Source organism: Felis catus, chromosome A3, assembly GCF_018350175.1.
Source record: "Felis catus isolate Fca126 chromosome A3, F.catus_Fca126_mat1.0, whole genome shotgun sequence".
Taxonomy (NCBI): Eukaryota; Metazoa; Chordata; class Mammalia; order Carnivora; family Felidae; genus Felis; species Felis catus.
The window spans coordinates 15,431,591-15,453,796 of record NC_058370.1 but is presented as its reverse complement, the minus strand read 5'-3'; the positions used below and the strand labels follow the sequence as shown (position 1 = coordinate 15,453,796).

General features: G+C 52.5%; 3 protein-coding genes and 1 long non-coding RNA gene across 7 annotated transcripts in view; 3 read left to right on the top strand and 1 right to left on the bottom strand.

The window, feature by feature from the left end:
- The window catches only part of SYS1 (SYS1 golgi trafficking protein), a 35,357-nt gene extending 30,984 nt beyond the window's left edge, over window positions 1–4,373 (top strand). Inside the window, exon 4 of one of the 2 annotated variants that reach the window (XM_006929719.4) lies at window positions 4,300–4,373. In XM_006929719.4, coding sequence (XP_006929781.1) covers window positions 4,300–4,306 — 7 coding nt within the window. In that variant the 3' untranslated portion in view covers window positions 4,307–4,373. Of the gene's footprint in view, window positions 1–286; window positions 594–4,299 lie in introns of those variants that run through there. The other variant, XR_002154477.3, reaches the window with a different exon arrangement.
- On the top strand, window positions 4,308–6,836 carry DBNDD2 (dysbindin domain containing 2). The gene is made up of 3 exons (XM_006929724.5): window positions 4,308–4,446; window positions 4,639–4,776; window positions 6,166–6,836. The coding sequence occupies exons 1-3, from the start codon at window positions 4,308–4,310 to the stop codon at window positions 6,369–6,371; spliced, it is 483 nt and encodes a 160-aa protein (XP_006929786.2). The 3' UTR covers window positions 6,372–6,836.
- LOC123384295 lies at window positions 6,674–12,856 on the bottom strand. The gene is made up of 2 exons (XR_006595134.1): window positions 12,722–12,856; window positions 6,674–10,781 (listed from the first exon to the last, which is right to left on the bottom strand). It is a non-coding gene; the product is annotated as an uncharacterized LOC123384295 (long non-coding RNA).
- On the top strand, window positions 12,790–21,981 carry PIGT (phosphatidylinositol glycan anchor biosynthesis class T). 3 transcript variants are annotated; one of them, XM_003983429.6, is made up of 12 exons: window positions 12,790–13,015; window positions 13,563–13,740; window positions 15,538–15,665; window positions 15,998–16,098; window positions 16,261–16,347; window positions 16,863–16,950; window positions 17,062–17,159; window positions 17,250–17,415; window positions 18,324–18,524; window positions 20,245–20,410; window positions 20,518–20,601; window positions 21,316–21,981. In XM_003983429.6, the coding sequence occupies exons 1-12, from the start codon at window positions 12,829–12,831 to the stop codon at window positions 21,566–21,568; spliced, it is 1,737 nt and encodes a 578-aa protein (XP_003983478.1). In that variant the 5' UTR covers window positions 12,790–12,828; the 3' UTR covers window positions 21,569–21,981. The 3 variants fall into 3 exon arrangements, with proteins under 3 accessions (XP_003983478.1, XP_019682004.1, XP_044909485.1); XM_019826445.3 differs by having other exon boundaries at window positions 15,968–16,098; XM_045053550.1 differs by lacking the exons at window positions 13,563–13,740; window positions 15,538–15,665.
- Window positions 21,982–22,206: the final 225 nt, after the last annotated feature.

Sequence of the window (22,206 nt, the reverse complement as noted above, 5' to 3'; positions counted from 1 at the left end):
CTGCTCCTGGGTCCGCTGCCTGGCTCCTTCTCTGGGCTGGCACCCTTCCGGCTTAGCCCCCTGAATTCTCTCTAGCTTGGACGCTTTCCCCTCTCTACCCCTTTATGAGGCAACTATCTGGCAAAGAGAAGAGACAGAGGTTCCAGATCTGTCACCATCTTGGGGACAGCTCAAAGCAATTCATGGAGTCCTGTTCCCAGGAATAAGCCTGGAAAGGGGGGAAGCGGCTTTGGGAGTTGAGCTCTCACCCACCACACTCCAAGTTGGCCTCATTCCTCTGTGCTAGGAAATGGGACCGAGTGTCTACTCCACCCACGAATGAGGAATAAGAATCAAACTGACAGACCTTTCTTGGAAGATGAAAACTGCAACAGGACTGAAGGGGAACAGGCTGGGGCCAGTGGTGATAACACAGTCTCTGGAGCAGCCGATCTGGATTCAAAATCCATCATTTGCTGTATGGCCTTGGACAAGTCCCTTGACCTCTCTGTACCTCAGTTTTCATCTGGAAAATGGAAATAATAATAATAGTACTTACCTCACAAGATTGTTAAGAGGATTAAAAGAGTTAATAAATATAGGCAAAACACTTATAACAGCAACAGATATATAATAAGTTCTGAAGAAGTGTTAACTATCAGGGTGTACTTCCTATAATTACAGAAATTCGTGGAAGAAAGCAGTTTCCTCCCTTTCTCAGAACCCATTACCATCAAAACACCTAATGTTTATTAAGCATCTCCAAAGTGCCCACGTCCGGTACTAAGCATTTTATACGAATTACCTCATAAGTAGTAGGGATTAATTATTCCTACCTAATAAGCAAGGAAATCAAGGAACAGAGAAATTAAGTGTTTATACAACCAGCTAGATGGAGAGCTAGGTTTGCAACCCAGGAGGGTCTGACGACCACGCCTGTGCCCTTAACCACTTGCCTCCCATAAACTAGTTTCCTTGCTTGTAAAATAGTGGGAAAGCCGCCGGCTGTGTTTCTCCCAGGGTTTTGGGATCCCACTAACAAGAGAAGCAACAGCGCTTCAGGTACTTGTCCAGAGCGCTGGTCCCCGACAGGGAAACCCGAATGTATCACGACTCCATCCCTCTCTTTGCACATGCCCCTCCCCACCCCACCCCCGCCCCTCTTCTCCGCCCGTTGAACTCATTTCTTCAAGATTCGGCTCAGATATCAGCACCTGGATTTTATTCTAACAATGGAGGGATTTAAGCAGGGGGCGGAACACCAGAGTTGGCGGTCTGAAATGATGGCTGACGGCTGGGGCGGGGGGCGGGGATGGAGTGTAGCCGGGCCGAGCGAGTACCGGGTACCCAGATAGAAGGCTACTGGAAGAGCCAAGGGAGAGATGGTGGTGGAAATGGAGAGGGTTGGTGGATTGGAAAGTTATTCAGGAAGGAGAATCGACAGGAAATGGAGGTGTATTTAGCGCAGGACAGAGAGGTGCCAAGGATGACTCCTAGTTCCTGGCTTGCTCGCGGATGTTTGTTGAGTGAATGAACGAATGACCCCACGGCAGAAGCATCCCCGACAGACACCCCCGACCCGGTCCCGTCCCGTCCCGTCCCCGAGGCTTCTGGAGCCGCGAGCGCGAGCACAAGGGGATGGGGGGAGGGAGGGAGGAGGAAGAGAATGGGCAAGAGTCTCCGTCCAGGAGTTAAGCAGATTGGACACTTCTGGCGCTGGTCTGAGCAGGAGGCGCGGCGAGGGGGGCAAGCCCTTCTCCTCTCCTCCCTCAGTTTGCGCGTCGCCCCTCCACCCCCGCCAGCCCGGATGCACAGCGCCCCTGTTCGCGCCCTGGAGGGCTTGGCTTCTCGCCGGCGTCTCGGGGCGCGGCGCTGCGGCCCACCCCTGCAGCCCTGACCCGCCCCGTCCCGGCGCCCACCCCGCCCAGTGCGCTGGAAGGCTGGGCGGCGGCTCGGTCCGGTCCCGGATCCAGAACCGGGGGCTGCCGGGTGAGTCCCAGGTTCAGGAGGCCCTCCGCCGCGGCGCACCTGCCCTGAGTCGCGGCACCGGGTCAGTGCCCTCCCGGCTCCGCCGGGCCCCTTTCCCCGCGTGCGCCTTCTCTCACCCGGGGTGCGGGTGCGTTCCGGCGGGGCTGCCCACGAGTCGCCAGCAGCAAGTGCGCGTGGGCCGGGAACCCGCGCGTGTCCCCGCGGCGGGGCTGCGCCGCCGGGGCGCGGCGCAGCAAGTGGATCGGAACGTGCGGAGCCCAGCGCCCGGGCGGCGGGTTGCGGGCGGGCTGCGGGCGGAGTGCAGACGAGCGTGGCCGGCCGCGGGGCAAGGATGCGCGCGGGGAACTTTTCGCCCGGCCTGGAAGTGCGAACGGCCGCGCCCGAGGGGGCTCCCCGCGGCGGCCGGGAGGGAGGCGAGCGCGGGTGCCCGTCGCCACCCCTCCCCCACTTCCGCCGCCCGCCGCTTCCTCGTTCCCGGCTCCCAGGGCCCGGCCGTCCCGCGGGAGCCCCGGCAGCGCAGCCCCACCCCGGCCGGCGCGTCTCGCTCCCACGCCCCCGCAGCCGTCTCGCCGGAGCCCAGCCACCGAGGCAGCGGGGGCGCGGGGCGCTGCAGGTAGGGGCTCTGCGGCAGGGGCGCAGGGACGACGGGCTGGCCGGGGGCCGGGGGCCGGCGGCACGAACTGGACGCCCCGGGGCCCTCGGCCTCCTCTCCACCCCCACCCCTCACCGCCCGCCCACCGGCGGGCGCGCCCCGGCCCTTTTTAGGGAATTCTCTAGCTCCTGCGGACTCAAGGGCGGGTGGAGCGGAGACCAGGAGGGCGCTCTGCCTTTCACGGGCACCCCGGGCTCCCCAGACCTGGACTCCCTTCTCCCAGCACCTTTCGTCTCGTAAACAACTCCTTTTCTCTCCCTGGCCCCGGCTCCGATGCCCCCTGGGGCAGCTCCTTGGGTCTCGGGAGAAGGATGGGGCTGGGGGAGGGGGAAGGGGGAGCCCCCGCGCCCCCAGCCCGTGGGCGCCCCCACCCTCGTTCTCTCCTTCCCCTGCCCCCCCCCCCCTCCACCCGGCCGCTGGAGCAGACGGCCCCAGGGGCCCCGGGTATTTTTAGCGCTGTGACCTGGGCGGCAGCTCGGAAAGCTTTTCCCAGGAATCGGCGTCAGCGCCTCCCTCCCCCCGCTGCCAGCCGGCGGCCACCCGGTCCCGCACACTGCCTTTGGCCCTGGCTGGCCCGCTTGGGTTTGGGCCCCTCGCGGCCCGCAGCAGCGCCTGTGGAGCTGGCCGGGGTCTCGGACACTGATTCCAGATGAGTCGAGGAGGCAGGCTGCAGAGGATGATGAGCTGGTCCTCAAGCTCTTGCCTCCGGTGATGGGCTCCGGAGGGACGAGCAAATGGGAGTGAATGTGTGGAGCCTGGGCTGGCCCAGAGTTCTGGTATTCCGGCAAGCTCTCAGCACTGGGGGTCCGGGGGCCCTGAATTGGACCCAGGCCCCGCCCTTCCAATTGCTACTTTGACTAGTAGGGATGTAAGACCGAGATGTCAGAGGAGAGGCGCCCAAATAACGAGCTGGGGAAAGCGGAGAAGAGATGGGCGGCCTCTGGATAGTAGAGTATCTGGGCTTTACATTTTACGGCGCACCTGCACCCGCAGCCTCTCCCATTTGAGGCAGGTAGGACTATTAGGCCATTTTCAGATGGGGAGACCGAGGCTGGAAAGATGATTTCCTTAGGGGCAGAGCCAAGTCTGGAAGTCAGATCTGTGACTTCAGAGCAGGGTTTGGAGGGGATGGTGGTGATGGGGAGTATGGTGGGGAGGAGGTGCTTTAGCTTTTGTCTGGGTTTTGAAGGCAGGGCATGACCCAGAGTTGCAGCACTAGAGGAAGATGACCTTCCACCCTGAGATCCCCAGCCCACCCCCTTCCCTGGCCTTCTGAGGGGAGGCCGGGTCCACTAAAAGTGCCTCCCCCATTTGGGCTGGACCAGTCCTCTCACGAGGGCATGATACTGAGTCTTGGCCATCGGCCCCATTCCCTGAATACAGAGGAGCTTCTCTTGCCGTGCCTGGAACCGGCATCCCCTTTGTGGAGCCAGGGTCAGCGCTGTCGCTTTAGGAGACTTGTGGTAATGGACTTTGTGGTAACGGACTTTGTTTCGAGGAAGGGAAGGAGGTAGCCAAGACCAGAGGTGTCCGGCTGCACCTGGAGGCCCCACGGCTGGGATGCCAGCTGCAGCGGAGCTCCCCACGCTCCCCAGGCCCAGCCTCCCTCCCCCCCCCCCCCCCCCCCCCCGCCCCTTCCCTCTCACCTTCATAGCTGTACTTGCTTTTCCACCTTCCAGGAGCTGACATGGACCCAAATCCCCGGGCAGCCCTGGAGCGCCAGCAGCTCCGCCTTCGGGAGCGGCAGAAATTCTTTGAGGACATTTTACAGCCAGAGACAGAGTTTGTCTTCCCCCTGTCCCACCTGCATCTCGAGTCGCAGAGACGTAAGCTCTGAGTCCTGGGGAGAGGGACTGGGGTGGGGTAGGGGAGGCACGTCTTGTACGTCCTGAAGTATGGGAGCCTCATCCCCCCATTTTGTTGGCCCTCGAGACTTCTGTCTCTAGACCTGACACATATCTCTGACCATCCTATGTGCTCTGGCCCGCATCCTCCTGACCTGCCCCCTTGATCTGCAGCCCCCATAGGAAGTATCTCATCCATGGAAGTGAATGTGGATGCCCTGGAGCAGGTAGAACTTATTGACCTTGGGGACCAAGATGGAGCAGATGTGTTCTTGCCTTGCGAAGACCCTCCACCAACCCCCCAGACATCTGGTATGCCCCTTGGCTTTGGGGACTTGGGCACCAGTTAGCCAGAAACAGGCGTCAGGCTCTGAAATGAGGCTGCAAGTGGGACCGGGGAAATATACACGTAGGGCCTGGAAGTGGGTGTTTCTACCAATAAAACAGCTGTCTGTTCTGATTTTAGGGACGCTGACTCTGAGGGGAACTGGATGACAGATCCTCAATCTAAAATTCTGAGGCGGGGACGCCTGGGTGGCTCAGTCAGTTAGGCATCTGACTCTTGATTTCGGCTCAGGTCATGATCTCATAGTTTGTGGGATCAAGCGCTCCATTGGGCCCCTCACTGTCCGCGAGGAGTCTGCTTGGGATTCTCTCTCCTCTCTGCCCCTTCCCCGGCTCTCGCATACATGCTCTTGCACACTCTCTCTCTCCCTCTCAAAATAAATAAACATTTAAATGTGTTGGGTGCCGCACACTATATAAAAATCAATCAATCATTCAATCAATCTAAAAAAAAAACTTCTGGGAATGCCCCAACCCCCCCTTAGTCTTTGTTAATTTTACATTTGTGAAATTAACATAATTAGTTCATGTAATTAAAATAATATAAAATATAATTTTTATATTACACAACTTAAGCTGATTTAGTCATCTTCATATGAACATTTACTGAGCACTTTTTTTTTTTTTTTTTTTTTTAGTTGCTAATACTGTGCCAAATTAGCTCAATTCTTATAATATCCTATTAGGGCAGGTGGTAGTATCCTAATTTTATAAAGGAAGAAATTAGAAATTGCCACACAGCCAGAAAGTGGAAGAGCTGAGCTCAAACCATGGCTTTCTCATTCCAAAGCCCATATGTTTAGCTTATAAGATAGATACTCTCTTTTTTTAAAGTAGGCTTCATGCCTAATGCAGGGCCCAACGCGGGGCTTGAACTCATGACTCTGAGATGGAGACCTGAGCTGAGATCAAGATTCAGACACTTAATGGATGAAACCACCCAGGCTTCTTCTTTTCTCTAAAACTGCTGCTGTTTACTGATGGCCTGCTACGTGCCAGGCATTTTATAATCATTCTTCGATTTCATCCTCAAAACCCTTCTGGAACCCCATTTTTACAGAGAAGATTCAGAGTCCTTGAGGGGGAAAATGACTTGCCCAAAGCTACCCAATATCAAGTAGGTGGCGTAGGTGGAGTTTGCACGCTTGAGTCCATGGAGCAGACTGCAGGGCCCACACATGCCGTAGTGAAATGAAGGGACCTGAGAGTCAGGACACCTGGCTGTCTGCCGGACTGGCTCAGTTGACTGGTGAGGCCTCTGCGCCTCTCTGGGCTTCAGCCCCTGCTGGCCAGAGCATCTCTCAGAGCCCCCTGAAGCCCTGTTTGTGGCGCTGACCAACTCTTCTTTTTGGGCAGGGATGGACGACCGTCCAGAGGAGCTGGGCCTGCCAACGGCCACGCCAGACAGGACCGCGTCCCGCACCTCCTCCTCGTCTTCTGACGACTCCACCAACCTGCACAGCCCAAATCCCAGTGACGGCGGAGCGGACACGCCCTTGGCACAGTCTGATGAGGAAGAGGATGGGGCCGATGGGGGGGCAGAGCCTGGAGCTTGCAGCTAGCAGTGGGCGTCCATGTATAGACTGAGCGGGCTGGCTCTTCCACACAGGAGACGAGAGGCCCAGCCAGAGCCCTGCGGAGAAGACCAGACTCTTTACTTGCAGCAGGCACTGGGGGGAGGCAAGGATGGTGGGATGGTGAGCCTCTCTGGGAATCAACCCTCCTGCTTTACTGCTAACCTTTCCTGCTGCGACCCGCCCCCCCCCCCCCCCACCAGTTTTTGGCTTTACTCCTGAGGCAGGGCTTGCAGGCGCAGGGATGGAAGATGAGGTAGGACGAGATGCCGCTGCTTTTCCTAGCGCCCCTGCCTCCCCCAGACTATCCTGCAGTCTTCTGATAGAGTCTCCTACACCAGTGTCTCTAAGTGGACGTGAACTCCTAGCACTCCCCGTGCGGTGGTACCCCTGCTCCCCCACCCCCTGTTTGGGAACAGGGCACGGAATAAGTAATAAACAGATAATAATATACCAACCATCCCCCTTCATTTATCACACTGCAGAGATATCAAACCCGCTGTATTTTTTCAGTTCTCTAGCCAACACCGTGTCCCCATCTCTCATGTACTCTGTATCTTCGGGAAGTATTTCTTGAATACCTATGCCAGACACTTGGAATGCAGTTTTGAACAAGACAGGCTGTCTCCCTGCCTGCATGCAGTTTACTGTCTCTGGAGGAGAAAATCAGGTAAATACCACAATTCACAGTGTAATAAGCAGCGTGATGAGCGAGCAACTCTGGTGTCAGAAAATAGCTCGTATGGTCATTGAAGAGCTGAGTTTTAAGCTGAGATCCAGAGGCTGCGTGGGAGTTTGCCAAATGGGGGCTGTAATCCAGGCAGAAAGAGCAGCTTGAGAAGACTTTAAATGGGGAGAAACAGCTCCGAGGAACTGAAACATTCAGCTTGGCCGAACTGTGGAATTTGAGGATGAGAGGAAGGGAGAGGTAAGACTGACAAAGGTTAGTCATGAAATACTTTGAAGCCTGTATCAAGTTTCAGTTTGGCTGCTAGTAAAAGATCAGAGACTTAAGTTACAGTTTTCTTTCCTTATAGAAAAGAAGCCCAAAGCACAGGGCTGTATGACTGCTCCAGAGTTTTTGGGCGCCTGAGTCCGTTTTGGCTCTTTTTCTCAGCCGTCCCAGCCACACGGCTGGGATTCTCATTGATAGCTTATGTCTGATGGCTGCTGCGGTGCCAGCCATCACGTCCCTGAAGCCGGCAGAAAGACGGAGAGAAAACTGGGGATGGGCACAGCACAGCCTGCGGTCTGTTTCCACTTCAGGAAGCATTCTTGGGAGTTCTGTCCAGCGATGTCCACTTTCAGCTCACCGATCAGAGCTTGCTAACGTGAGAAATGTTTCACTTACAGATATTTTATAGACGTAGGGACACAACGTTATCTACAAGAAAGAAAATTCTGGTCTTTGGAAAGACCGTAACCTTTTCGAGTCACTGAGTTACCAATGCATCTGATTTCTGTACTACCTTTCAAACCTCTCAGAAGCACCAGGGCTACTGGAGAGGGCAGGATAATCCTTTAGTAGGGGTACACTACTCTCTTGTTAAAATCAGGGGTATGTTACTAAGGAACAAGAAGACAGTCTTTGGAATGGTAACTGGCAGTTTACATGTTAGAGGTCACGTTAACGAATTTGAACTTTATGGGGAGTAATGAAGAATTACAGGTGGTTGAACTTGCTTGTTAAAAAGGTAATTCTGGCTGCAGTGGAAAGAATATACCGGAGGAGGAGAGAGGCTCAGGACAGACATCTAACACAATACTCCATGCAGGAGATAATGGTAATAATGATCAGCTTGACTGGGTTGAGGCAAGGTATAAACAAATAAATGACATTCATTCAGTAAATATTTATTAAATGTCAATGTTTAACACATATAAGACACTGAGCATGGCTTGGGAACGTAGAATGACAAGAATAAAAAAAGGGGGGGCACCGTGCTGCTTTTATGGGGGTCTAGTCTAGTGGGGGCCCAAATGTAAAATTGTAATTATGACCAGTGCTAGGAAGGACTTAATAGCCTACTGGGAGCACTCACGGAACATCTCCCTTGAGGAAGTGGCATCTGAGCTGAGCCGAGCCCTCAAGGGTAAGAAGGAGTCACCTAGGGGGAGCAAGGTGGTGGGGGCGGGGGGAGAGGCTCCTTGTGCAATGCTGACTGGAGGAGTGGATGCCTGGGAATCAGGAGGTGATGGCAGCCAGCTATGGACGAGGCAGGCAATGGACGAGGGTGGAGGTGGACGGGATACAGAAAGGTGGAAGGAATGAAGAGATGTTTGAGAGACAAGTTCCAAAAGATCTGACAGGTAGGTCAGAGAGGAAGGGGTTAAGGGTGCCACCATTGTTTCTCCCTCATGCAACAGGACCATGTAGAGTGTTATTTCCCCAGATGGGGAGTGTCAGAGAGAACCAGGCTTGGGAAGAAGGTCATACATTTGTTTTTGGACGTGTTGAGTTTGAGGTGCTTTTGAGACGTGCAAGAGGGCATATTGGGTAGGCACTCGGACCCGAGTGTGGGGTTTGGAGAGGATTGGGCTGGGAAAATAAATAGACGGAGCTACCAGGTGTAGGTGCTATGTGAGTGTGTCCAGGGAGGGATGGGGAGTGGAAGAAGAAAGGAGAGTTCTAGGACCCAGCCATAAGGGGCATCAAGGCATTTCTCACATCAAATAAATAAATAAATGAATAAATAAATAAATAAATAAAGCATTCCACCCCACTTCATACATCAAACACCACCCATGGGATCAGTGACCTTCAGCCTAAATCCCAAAGCTCCTGGTGCCACCCAGGCTGAGTGAGTGACAGGCCTGCAGTCTTCCAGTCATCCCAGCCTGCTTCCACCCCTGCAGGAGGCCATTGTAAGTGACAGCTCTTGAGTGCTTTTCCTAGCACTGGTGAGAAACTTGTGGGAGTTTTGTGCTCCTTTTGTCTAAAAGCCTCTGTGTCCAAGTTGAGATCATCCACTAAACTGGGCCGGGACTCAGTCTCATGTTAAATTTTGCAGTTGTTCTGGGTTGTTTGGGACTTTGCTGCACACAAAAGACATGGTCTCTGTCTTTGCCCTCTCCCTTCCTTTGGAGTAGCAAAGTTCAGCCGCCCAACTGTGGCTGAGCCTTCTCCTGGGCTGCAGCCTATGAGCTCCGTGGCTCTGCTATGCAGGGCTTCGCAGCTCCCAAGGGCACCCTATTCCCCTCCGAGGCAAATAATGGGAAGCTAGACTTGCTTGGTTGCTGTCAACAGGTCAACAAATCTCTTAGCACTCCAGGCACAGGATGTTTAGGTCTGTGGGGCTTAGGGCAGGGAGTTTGCCTGGGGAGAGGGACTCCAGCCTTCTGGAGAGATAGAATTGTTTGTGAGCCTTTGGGGAGCCTTCAGTTCAGCTGCTATGAGCCCCAGCCCTGCCTGGAAAAGTCTAGGGTCAGCTGAGACCCCAGGACTACTTCCTCCTTGGACAATGATCTCTTCTTCTGCTAAACCACAGGGTCCTGGCTAGCCTTCAGAGCCAGCATCTCCAGCTGACTGTTTTTTGAGGCCACACAGTGCCCCTGGAGAGGAAAAGGGGATTCGGAGCCAACTCCTAGGCAAGTGGCCCAGCTTTCAGTCTCCAAGCCACAGTGTGGCTTCTTCTCTGTCTATTGCCTAGACTGGTCACAGACTCTGGGGGGGAGGGGAAGAAGACAAGCGCATCCTGTAGAATCCTATGCTGTGGAGGAAATAGGAGGGGCCACAGCTTTGGGGAAGATTCCCTGGAAGGTGTGCACTGTGGCAGTCCCTAGGAATGCACAGAACTTGACACTGAACAGCATGACAGTGTGGGGACAATATGGGACTGTGCTGTGATTTTTGTTTGTTCAGACATTACTGAGCACCTACTATGTGCTAGCCTCCTTGCTTAGGAAACAAATACTAAGGTGACCAAGAGCTCTTCCAGGAGCCGACACGGCCACACACAATGGAAATATGACACAGGCTGTAGCAGAAGTGCACAGGGGACTATAGCACACCAGAGAGGGAGAAGGTAAGTCTCCTGGAGGTGGCTGGGTCTTTATGATGGGGACAGGCAATTCAAATGGAGACAAAGCACAGAAATATAATCATAACGATGGCAGCTCTTTCTTTTTCTTTCTTTCTTTCTTTCTTTCTTTCTTTCTTTCTTTCTTTCTTTCTTTCTTTCTTTCTTTTTTTCTTTCTTTCTTTCTTTCTTCCCCTTTTCCTTCCTTCCTTCCTTCCTTCCTTCCTTCCTTCCTTCCTTCCTTCCTTCCTTCCTTCCTTCCTTCTTGAGGTTGATGGTGTGGACTCTAGTCCTGGCTTCATGACTCAATGTGATGTTAGGCAATTATCTTCCTTTCTGTACTCCAGTTTTCTCTTCTGTAAAATGGAGATCATAGACCCTATATCAAAGATTGAGTAAATGATAGTAAATATTAAGCACTTACTACATTCTAGACCCTACATATACATACTTTCTAATTCTTACAACAACCCCGAGAGTAGGTTTATCTATTTTTCAGAGGAAGAAAAGTGACACGGGTTGCTTATGCTCATATGGGTTAAAAGCTGCTGTGGGGATTTGAACCCTTCTCAGTCTGACATCTAAACTCAGGGCCTTTCTTCCATTCCATGTCTAGTGGGAGAAGAACACTATATATATAAGTAGAATGAGGGCATAATGACACCTTTTGACACTTCCTCTCTGGTTGGTTGGGGCATATCTTGGTAGACCTGTCCAACACCAAATTTGGCTCTTTGTAGAAGTATGGTTGTGAGTTTCCCCAAGAGACTATGGGCAAAATCTTTTGTGACTGTGTTTCTCATAGGGCAGCTGGAAAAACCAAAGCAGGAATTTTAATGTTGGAACTTTACAACTCAATAATAAAAAGGCAAATAAACCAATAGAAAAAAGGGGAGGGGTGGGCAAAAATATTTTAACAGACTTTTCACAAAAGAAAACAGATGTATGGCCAATAAGCATATGAAAAGATGTTCAACATCATTCTACACCAGGGAAACGCAAAATAAAACCACAATAAGATAGATATATATATATATATATATATATATATATATATATATATATATATACCATATAGCTAAAGCTAAAAAATCCAAAAAATTAAAAACGTTGAGCAGGATGTGGAGTATCCAGAACTCTCACATATTGTTGGTGCAAGTATAAAATGATACATTTTGGAAAAAGCTCTGAAAGTTTCTTAAACAGTTAAACATTTACCTATTCTTTGACCACTCCTAAGTATTTACCCAAAGGAAATAAACATATGTCTACAGAGTAACTTATACAGCAACCTAGTTCATAAGAACTAAAGTCTTGAAAGAGCTCAGGTGTTCATCATCAGGATAAACTAAGGTGTATTCATACAATTTAATACTACATAGCAATAAAAAGAAAAGCTGCTCATACATGCAAGAACATGGATGGTTCCCAGAAACATTCTTCCTGTGAATGAAGTCTTACACAAGAAAGTATACGCACTATATGATGGTTTCACTTATATGGGCCAGTAGAACAGATTAAGCTATTTCGTGGAGAAAAATCAAAACATTGGTTGCCTCTGGAAGGAAGGAGGAGGCAGAGATTGACTGGCAAGCGGACTAACCAACTCTCTAGGGTTTTAGGAATGTTCTAGATCTTGATGGGTGTATGCTCTTGTCAGACTCAGTGAATGTGCCCTTGGATTGTGCATTTCATTGTATGTAAATTTTACACCAAAAGAAAAATATCAACAGATATTAACCTTTATTTAATGACATGCATGCTGAAATATTTAGGGGGGAGAAGTGTACTTATGTCTGCAATTTACCTTGAAATGTATCAAAACATAAGAATTGAGGGATTTACAGACCAATATGTGATAAAGCAAGTATAGTAAATTGTCAGTGGTGGAGTCTAGGTGATGGGGAAATACACGTTCATTAACAGGCGTTCATTCTTTCAATTATGCTGTATGTTTGACATTTTTCATAATAAAGGGGACAGTTATTTGGAGGTTTTACAGGAAAAGCTCTGCATCAGGTTTAGAACTGAGCAGATGGAGTCACCAGAAGCACGAGACCTGTCACGTGACCTAGCAAAAGTAACCTTTTCAGCCTGTTTCCTCAACTATCATCACATAGGCACAGCGGCAGTGGCGACACTCGGTATTATTAAGCAAATTCTAATGGGTAGGAACACCGCAAAGTAGGGAGTCATCCATTCAGCCCCCCATCCCACCCCCGTCAGGCCAAACGTCCACCGCCCTTCGTGCCCTACGGAGCGTCCCTAGACGAACCAGCCACGAAGGACCTAGCTAGCCCGTCTCTCTGGTAATCTCACCCCGGTTTCCGGGACGGCACCGGAAGTCCTTTCTCAGACGCTCTTCCTATTGGAGGCCGGTCTTTCGTGGGGGCGGGCGTCGCTTGGAGGCGGAAGCAGCCGCAGGCATGGCGGCGGCCTTGCCGCTTGTCCTGTTAGTGCTGCTGCTCCTGGGTCCGGTGGGCAGGGGCCATGCAGAGCCCCCACGCGACAGCCTGAGGGAGGAGCTCGTTATCACCCCGCTGCCTTCTGGGGACGTAGCCGCCACGTTCCAGTTCCGCACGCGCTGGGATTCGGAGCTGCAGCGGGAAGAAGGTGAGAGGGTGAGACTAGAAAGGTGTCTGTGGCACTTGCTGGGACGGTGGGTAGAGACAAGCTTTGGGAGGCGGGGCTTGGTTCCCGGGAAGGGTTTCTGGTCCCTGGACTCGGGCCCCGACAAACTAGCTCTTTGGGGAAAGATGGGAGAGTTATTGAAGAACCCCGTTATACCGGTGGTGAAACTGAGGCCCGGAGAGGGGCAGTGACTCCTCCTGACTCCTAGTTCAGGTGCTCTTTCCGCAGGCCCAGGCTGCCACTCTGTAACCCTTTAGTTAGAACGCTGCGTCGACAAAACTGACGATGATGCTATTGGCGGTTACTGTTTATCCTGGGTGCTAGGCGCAGTGCTAAGTTCTGTGAGCGATTGTGAGATGTTGGAGATGTAGAGAGGTAAGGGCACTTGGTCAAGATCACATCACTAGTAAATGACAGTTTGGTATGGCATTCGGATGTCTCTGGCCCCAGCGCCTGGGTTCTGTTGCTTCTTTGGGGTGGCTGAGAACCTGTCCTCCAGGATCATCACTCACTTGCTCCCCCTTTCCAGTATCTCATTATAGGCTATTTCCCAAGGCCCTGGGGCAGTTGATCTCCAAATATTCTCTACGAGAGCTGCACTTGTCATTCACGCAAGGCTTTTGGAGGACTCGATACTGGGGGCCACCTTTCCTGCAGGCCCCATCAGGTGCAGAGCTCTGGGTCTGGTTCCAAGACACCGTCACTGAGTGAGTGCCCACCTTGAGGACTGTTGCAGGCCATAGAGGGGACGTAGCAGCCACGGGTGTTGTCATCCTGCCACTGATCTTGGGGGGCAGCAGTTCCAGTGGGCAGCAATTCTGTGGGGGGTGAAACTGGCATCAGAAGTAAGAAATGATATTACCACTAAGTGGCATTCTTTACTTTGGTGGTTTTTTTACTTCCCTTAATACTTCCACAAGGTAGCACATGCATGTATCTGCAGAGGCAGGTAACAAAGAATTGAAGCTTACTTAGATGTAAGGCAGTAGAAGACTGTGGCAAACTGGATAACCTTTTAAAAGACATTCACTACCCTCATCATCATCACACCAGGAGGGCCAAACAAAACATCTGTGGGCTAGAATTGGCCTACGAGACCCCAGATCTCCATGTTAGAGGAATAGCTTCTGTTTGGGAGAGGGACAGGTTTAGGTACTGCTGTTGTATCACAATTTCCTCTTAATTCAACTGTGAGAAATCAGTAGCACAAGTATGATTTAAAAAGGGGGGAATAATGGAGAGGGGTAGGGACTGTGGCTAGGGAGCTTGAGAGGACAGCTGCCACTCGCCTCAGTAGATTGTTGCCTCGTGGGAACATTGTTGCCGACTGTTGTCAGATACTCTCATTTGCCAGAGATGCCAGAAATCTGGATTTTAGTGTGCAAATTGGCAAATTTAAATATAGGTAATTTCAAAATTTAAGAAATGCTGTGTGGGCCAATATTGTGCACACCAAGTGAAACCGGATTGTGGCTTGGGTAGAGCTTTCAGGCTTCCAAGTTTGCAGTCTTTATTTGAGGCTTCAGGATTGGGGCGATTGGAAAACTCTGAGCAGAGGATTATTGAAAAACCCCAGGACAACACTGAGGTGGTATCAGCTAAGGAGCAAGCGGTGATTTCCAGATCTGCCAACCCTTTCTCTCTTGCCTGAACTCTGGCTCCTTTGCCTTCTTGCCATCTGCTTTGCTGTCACTGTCTCCCCTCAGCTCATAATTGCCTGTAATGTGGAGCTGATGTTGAGAATTTTGGTTTTATGCTTTCTGTTGTGAATATTTAGTCCGTTGTGATATTTCTCTTTCTGATTTAATTTGATGTTTTTGTAGGGTCCTAGAATGGTTGTTTCCCCTTGTTCAGTGAGCCTTTATAGATGTAAGGCTTCCCACTCTGAGGATGGAACCAGGACTTACTTTCACGCCCAGGGCATTCACAGGGAAATATGTAGTTTTGCCCAGCTGGGCACACCTCAGGTGGTTCATTGGGATGATCTCAGCCTCTGAAGATGTGGGGCACTTTACGTGGTATTGTGGAACATACGTAGGTGACCCAGACTTGCTCCTTGTCCCCTGGTTGCTCATAGCCTAGTTGAGGAGAAAAGATGCTTAAAACAAGATGCTGCCACCACCTAGCCATGTCCCAGGAGGGACCTTGTGAGAGGCCCATATGGTCAGAACGATCACAGCACAGGAGGAGGCTGTGGTTGAGGAGGGCAGGAGAGCCTTCCTGGAGGAGGGGGCTTCTTTGATGGTGGGCAGAGAGGGGTGAGTAGGGCATTCCCAGGCAGGAGGAGGAATCACCTGCACAGAGACCTGTGGGGATGCAGGGATGTCCAGAGTGAGGAAGAAGAGGTGGGTAGGGCGAGACCCAGGAGGTGGCTGAGCAGGGCACCCTGGGCCCTGGCAGCTCCGGGAGCTAGTCAGTCTAATGATTTGGCAGCCAAGTGCAGGTTTGGACGGAGGGAGCAGAGGCAGCCCCGTGACAGTGAGTGGGTTTGTGTCTCCATCCAGCGTGGATAAATCTTGGAAGGAGCTCAGTAACGTGCTCTCGGGTATCTTCTGCGCCTCTCTGAACTTCATTGACTCCACCAACACGGTCACTCCCACTGCCTCCTTCAAACCCCTGGGACTGGCCAATGGTGAGATAGCCCCGTGGCCCTTTGCTTCTTTCTGGTACCTCTTGCCTGAACTTCTGCCTCCTTTCTCCTCAGCTTCCTCCTTCCTCATCTGGGCTGGGTCATAAATCCCCTGGGTGTGCAGGCCCGGGAGGAAGGCTTCCTGAGGCCGTGCTGTCTCTGCCTTGCCTTCTTCTCCCGAGGAGAGGAGGGATCCCATCCCCAGCAGAGACTGTTAGGGCGGTGGTGCTGGAGAATTGCCTGCCGAGCAGGAGGGGGGTCACCCCAACTTTGGAGTATGGGTCCTGAAGAGTTGGGCCCCAAAGCCCACCCCAGACAGCTTGAGTCTCCCTCAGGCACTGATCACAATTTCCTGCGCTACGCTGTGCTACCGCGAGAGGTTGTCTGCACTGAGAACCTCACCCCATGGAAGAAGCTCTTGCCCTGCAGCTCCAAGGTGAGGCCGGAGTGCCCTGAATGTGCGTGGGAGCCCTGGAGAGCGGTCAGGGCTGGCGCGCGTGCCCCTTCTCTGCCTGCCCGCCCCCCCCCAGGCGGTGTTCGGAGCAGGTGTCTCACCGTGCAGGGCACTGACCTGTCCCTTCTTCCTGCTTCCCTCCAGGCAGGCCTGTCTGTGCTGCTCAAGGCTGACCGCTTGTTCCACACTAGCTACCACTCCCAGGCAGTGCATATCCGTCCTGTTTGCAGGGTAAGTCATGGGGAATGGCAGTGGGGGTGCCATCCAGGGCCCCTGAGGGAACGTGCAGGTAAAGCACGTAGCCTAGTGTCTGTCGCGGGCTGAGCCAGTAGTAAGTGCTAGCCGTGATGCTGATTATTTGGGGCATTTGGCCACACACCAAGGAAACTGAGCGGTTGCCTGGCAGGTGGTTAAGAACAATAGCTGTGTGTGCAGCTGCCAGCCCAGTCACTCTGGGCATGACCTTGGACAGATCATTTCATTTCCCTGAGCCTGGTTTCCTCCTCTGTCCAATGAGAACAATAGTAGGATCAGTTCCTACGGGTGTTGGTGATGGTTCATTCGACTGGTACATAACGCCGCTGGCACAGGGTCAAGTGCTCAGTAGTGAACAGTAGGAAACCGATGGGTGGGAAGATACATACTAGACAAGGAATTGAGTCCGGGTGGGAGTCCCCGAGGCTGTGTGTGTGGTAGGGGGCGGGGAGTGATGCGTCCTCACGGCTGCTGTCTGGCCCTTGTGGTAGAATGCACGCTGTACCAGCGTCTCCTGGGAGCTGAGGCAGACCCTTTCTGTTGTGTTTGATGCCTTCGTCACAGGACAGGGGAAGAAAGGTAGGCTGCCCTGGCAACTCATTATCGCCCCCCACCATCACTGGTCCTGCCCTGTCTGTGCAAACAAGGCCTGTCCCCAGCCCCCGCTGAACCCTGCCCTCTGCCCCTCAGATTGGTCCCTCTTTCGGATGTTCTCCCGAACCCTGACGGAGCCCTGCCCCCTGGCTTCAGAGAGCCGAGTCTATGTGGACATCACCGGCTATAACCAGGTACCGATGTCTCCAGTCACAACCGTCCCCCTTCACCCAAGGCCGGCCTGCGCCTCTGCTCTCTTCTCAGCCCTGCCCTTGTGCCCCCAGGACAATGAGACGTTGGAGGTGACCCCTCCCCCAACCACCACCTACCAGGACGTCATCCTCGGCGCCCGGAAGACCTACGCCGTCTACGACTTGCTGGACACGGCTGTGATCAACAACTCTCGTAACCTCAACCTCCAGCTCAAGTGGAAGAGCCCCCCAGAGAGCGGTGGGTGCGGACGGGCCGCTGGCACAGTGGGCTACAGAGGTTTCATCTCTGGGGGAGACTCCTAGTCCTTCCTTTCACCATGGATATGAATGAAGCTTGTATTTAGACCCAGGTCCCAAGTCGCTGTTTTTGTTTTTTGTTTTATTATTATTTTTTTTAATGTTTATTTAGTTTTGAGAGAGAGAGAGGGACAGAGAGAGACAAAGTGCAAGTGGGGTAGGGGCAGAGAGAGAGAGACACAGAATCTGAAGCAAGCTCCAGGCACTGAGTTGTCAGCACAGAGCCTGATGTGGGGCTCTAACTCAAAAACTGCGAGATCATGACTTGAGCCAAAGTCGGAGATTTAACCGACTGAGCCACCTAGACTCCCCTTGAGTCGCTGTTCTGATCTAACTCCATCTTCTAAGCTCTGTGACCTTGGGCAGGTTCCTAAACTTACTGTCTCATCTGGAAAATGGGGTCATAATTACCCAGCAGAGTAGATGACGTAATTAATGTAAAACACAGAGTTCGTTCATTCGATAAGCAAATATTTTTTGAAGACCTAAGATACCCTGCATTTGAGAAACATTATGTCTGTTGATTGAGGCAGACCTGAGACAATTAATTAATTGTGATTGCATGAATGTGTTACCAAGGAAAAGTGCGGACTGTCACAAGGGCAACTGGTTTGGGTTGGAGGGGGCACGGAGCTCGGCACATACAAGTGCTTAGGAAGTTATAGTAATTCTGTCATGTTGTGGGCCGGGGAAGACGCGGATAATTCCAGAATGCAAGTTTCCCAGTTCTGGTGGAAAAGCTCTTCCCCACTGCCTCCTGGCTCAGAGAGTCTGAACGAGGCCAGGGGAGTGGGCGTGAGGAGTGACCCTTGCCTTTAGGGGCTCTTAACCATGGACTTCTCTGTGCAGAGGCCCCTCCGGTGCCCTTCCTGCATGCCCAGAGGTACGTGAGCGGCTACGGGCTGCAGAACGGGAAGCTGAACACGCTGCTGTACAACACGCACCCACACCGGGCCTTCCCCGTGCTGCTGCTGGACACCGTGCCCTGGCACCTGCGGCTGTATGTGCACACCCTCACCATCACTTCCAAGGGCAAGGACAACAAACCGAGTGAGAGCCGAGTCCTGGACCGGGCCCCCCTCCCCAGCTTGCTGTCCCCCCGGGTCCCCCAAACCCTCATGTCTCCAGGTCATTCCTCAAGTGTCTCGGAGACACTGCACCGGCACAAAGTCCGGAAGGGTTTGAAACGTGGACAGGGTAGCCTCACGGTGCCAGATGCGGAAGTAATTTCTACAAGACAAATAGTTTCAACACGTGGTACTGCTGATTCTTAATAGGGCTTTACGAGGGCAGTGATTTCCTCATCGTTTTCACTTACTTGCTCCTCCTTCCTTGGTGCCCTGGGCACGTCCTTTTGTGCTGATTCATGGGCTTGCAGTAGAGAACAGGTTAGCAGCAGGAGAAACAGTGTAGAAACAAAAAACGATAAAGCTGGCGTGGACGGTTTTGTCTCCTTGGGAGGGGTAAAGAGCTGTAGTTTCAAAAATGTATTTGTATTTTCTGTGTTGAGGAGGAGTCAATATTTACCGCCTGCCTTCCGCTAGGTGGCAGGCATAGCACTGGGGCGCTTGTCGTTTGGACTGGAGGGAGACCTAACAGAGGACTTCTCAGGCAGAGGTTCTGGCACATCCCGAACACCCAGACTTAACGTGTCTCAACACTTGCTGCTGCCTCATTTTTCAACCTGGGGTTGTTGTACTTCTCTTTCGCACCACTGTTTGTATCACCTTCAGAATCTCTCCTTCGGACATCCCACCCCTGTATTTTGTGGACTTTTCTGTTTTGTTTTTTAACCTTTCGCTCTGGAGGGTGTCAAATGCACAGCATGTCACGCTGCCCTGTGCCTGTCACCAGCGCCAGCGGCCTCCAGATCCCCTCGCTTGTGATCTCTGCCCTTACTCCGTTTCTCGATCTTGTTGCGTTTCTGCTGGAGTATCTTAAAACAGATCCTAGACACCATAGCCACCATGCTTCAGTCTATGTCTCTAACAGGTAAAGGGCTTCTAAAAGAATACCACCCATTCTTGGCACTCTCGTTTCCCCCAGTGGTCTTAAAAATAACAATTTATAATTGTTTTTTTGGGTGAGAATCGAAACAGGGTCCTCACATTGCATTTGCTTGATAAGCTCTCAAGTTTCTCTCTCTCTTTTTAATTCATAGGCTTTATTTTCTTAGAGCAATTTTAGGTTGAGAGAAAAACTGAGCAGAAAGCACAGAGTTCCCATGTACTCCGTCTCCTCCCACCCTCAGTTTCCCCATTATTAACGTCTTGCATTGGGGTGTTTGCTCCTAAGTCTCTCTCAATCTATAACAGTTCCCACTTTTTTCCCCCCAAGTCTGTTTTTCGGAGAAACTCGGTCATTTGTTATATGGAATGTTCTACATTCCGAATCTATCCTTGTGCCTGTGTTTAACATGTTCCTCCCTCCCTTACGTTTCTTGGTTGCTGGTGGTTAGATATAGAAACTTGATTAGATTCGGGTTCCACATTTTGGTCAGGAAACTTCCGGTTCTGTGAACTTCCTGTTGCATCACATCAGGCATCTGATGCCTGGCGCCCCGGTTTTAGCGATGGGAGGATTAACTAGATTGAATGTGTCTCGGGACAGCTGCCCTGGAAACATCTTTCCCCTTTTCTAGGACCCTGCTCCCCTCCCTGAGCCTGCCTGGCTTCTGCGATCCAAAGCCTAAGACCTTGATAGGTAGGGGCGAGGGTGCAGGTAGTCTGACCCCAGGAGAGAGGTGTGGGTGACCCTTGCCTGTCCCCAGGTTACGTCCACTACCAGCCCGCGCAGGACCGGCTGCAGCCGCACCTCCTGGAGATGCTGATTCAGCTGCCGGCCAACTCGGCCACCAAGGTGTCCATTCAGTTTGAGCGGGCGCTGCTCAAGTGGACCGAGTATACCCCGGACCCCAACCACGGCTTCTACGTCAGGTGGGCTCCCCTCACGTACTGCCCCGTAGCCTCCTGACCCCCCGCTGTGCTGCTTTGCCCCTGGTGGGGGAGACCCACCCACGGAAGGCCTGTCTGCCTCTCCACAGCCCGTCTGTCATCAGTGCCCTCGTGCCCAGCACGGTGGCAGCCAAGCCCGTGGACTGGGAAGAGAGCCCCCTGTTCAAGTCCCTGTAAGTATGACCTCAGCTGCCTGCTTCGGGGCGGGCATCCACACGGACGATCAGGTTTCTGCTGGCCAAAGCAATGTGCAGAGTTAACTCAATCCCAATAAAAATCCTAGTGGTCTATAATATTTGTTCTGACTCTGTGAAATGATTCTGAAGTGCTTCCAGAAGAATAAAGAGACGAGGAGAGCTGTAGTTCTAGCCTGCGCTTACTCATTGATTCTCTTAACGAATATTTCATCGAGTGCTTATCAAATGCCAGGTGCTTCAGAGAGCCCCGGGCATACGGCAGGACACAGCGCAGCCTTGCCCCTGCCCTGCTCATGTCAAGAGGCTGGAGGGGAGATTCTGGTCTAGAGTGATGGGGTCACGGGTGGTGCTGGGGAGTATTTCAGTGGGTTATCCAGGAGGACTTCTCTGAGGAGACAGTCTCGAGGCTGAGACCGGAGGCTAAGGAAGAGGCAGCCCAGAGAAGGCCGGGCCCCTTTCCTCACGTCAGCACAAGGCAGCTCTCCTTTGAACAGGTTTCTGTGCTGTCTTACGTGTTTCTGTGTTGATCCGAGATGTCTTCTGTCAAAAAGGTTTTGAGGCTAAGAAAGCTTTGCAAACCCTCGCCGCTGCGCTTGGACCCAGTGCAGCCAAGAGTGGGGACGGGGTGGGGCAGGGTGGGGCGGGTTGGAGCAGCCTCGTCCTGCCTCACCTTTCCTTCCCGACCCCCAGGTACCCGGTCTCCGATAGCTCTAGCTACTTTGTACGCCTCTACACGGAGCCGCTGCTGGTGAACCTGCCCACGCCGGACTTCAGCATGCCCTACAACGTCATCTGCCTCACGTGCACGGTGGTGGCCGTGTGCTATGGCTCCTTCTACAATCTCCTCACCCGAACCTTCCACATCGAGGAGCCCAGCACGGGCGGCCTGGCCAAGCGGCTGGCTAATCTTATCCGGCGTGCCCGTGGCGTGCCGCCGCTCTGAGGTTTGCCCTCTTCACGGCGGGGCTGCTGTGAACCTCTGGGGAGGGGCGGTGGTGACTCCCAGGGCTCTTTTTGCCACGTGTTCCCTACAGAGTTGGCTTTCGAACCAAACCACCCCTGGACAAGGCCAAGCCCTGGAGTGTGTTGTCTGGTTCAGTAGCCACAAGCCAGATATGACATTTGAATTTAATTTAAATTAAAAATTCATTTTGTCTGCTGTACTGGCCACGTTTCAAGTGCTCAGTAACCAGAAGTGGTTAGTGGCTACTGTATTGGAGAGTGCGGACAAACATTTCCGTCATTGCAGAAAGTTCTAGGACAGTACCGACCTAGATAATGGGGCACGTTGAAGAACTTGTATCACTGTGTGGTAGCTGGAATTGGCTAGTTGTGGAATAAAAAGTGACTTTCTTAGTTCTTGGCCTCCTGTTCTTGAGGCCCGGGAAGAGGGGTCTAGGGCCTTTTGCTGGGCGCCTGCCTAAGACTTCTACACTTTCCCCCAAACCCTGACAAACAAAGTTCCTTCACCTGCTGAAAATTCCTTCTTTGGCTTCCCTGGTGCCCTCATTGGTGATTCCCAGAACTCCCTGGGTTTGGCCAGGAGTGTTTATATAAGCATATCCATGACCATGACCGTGA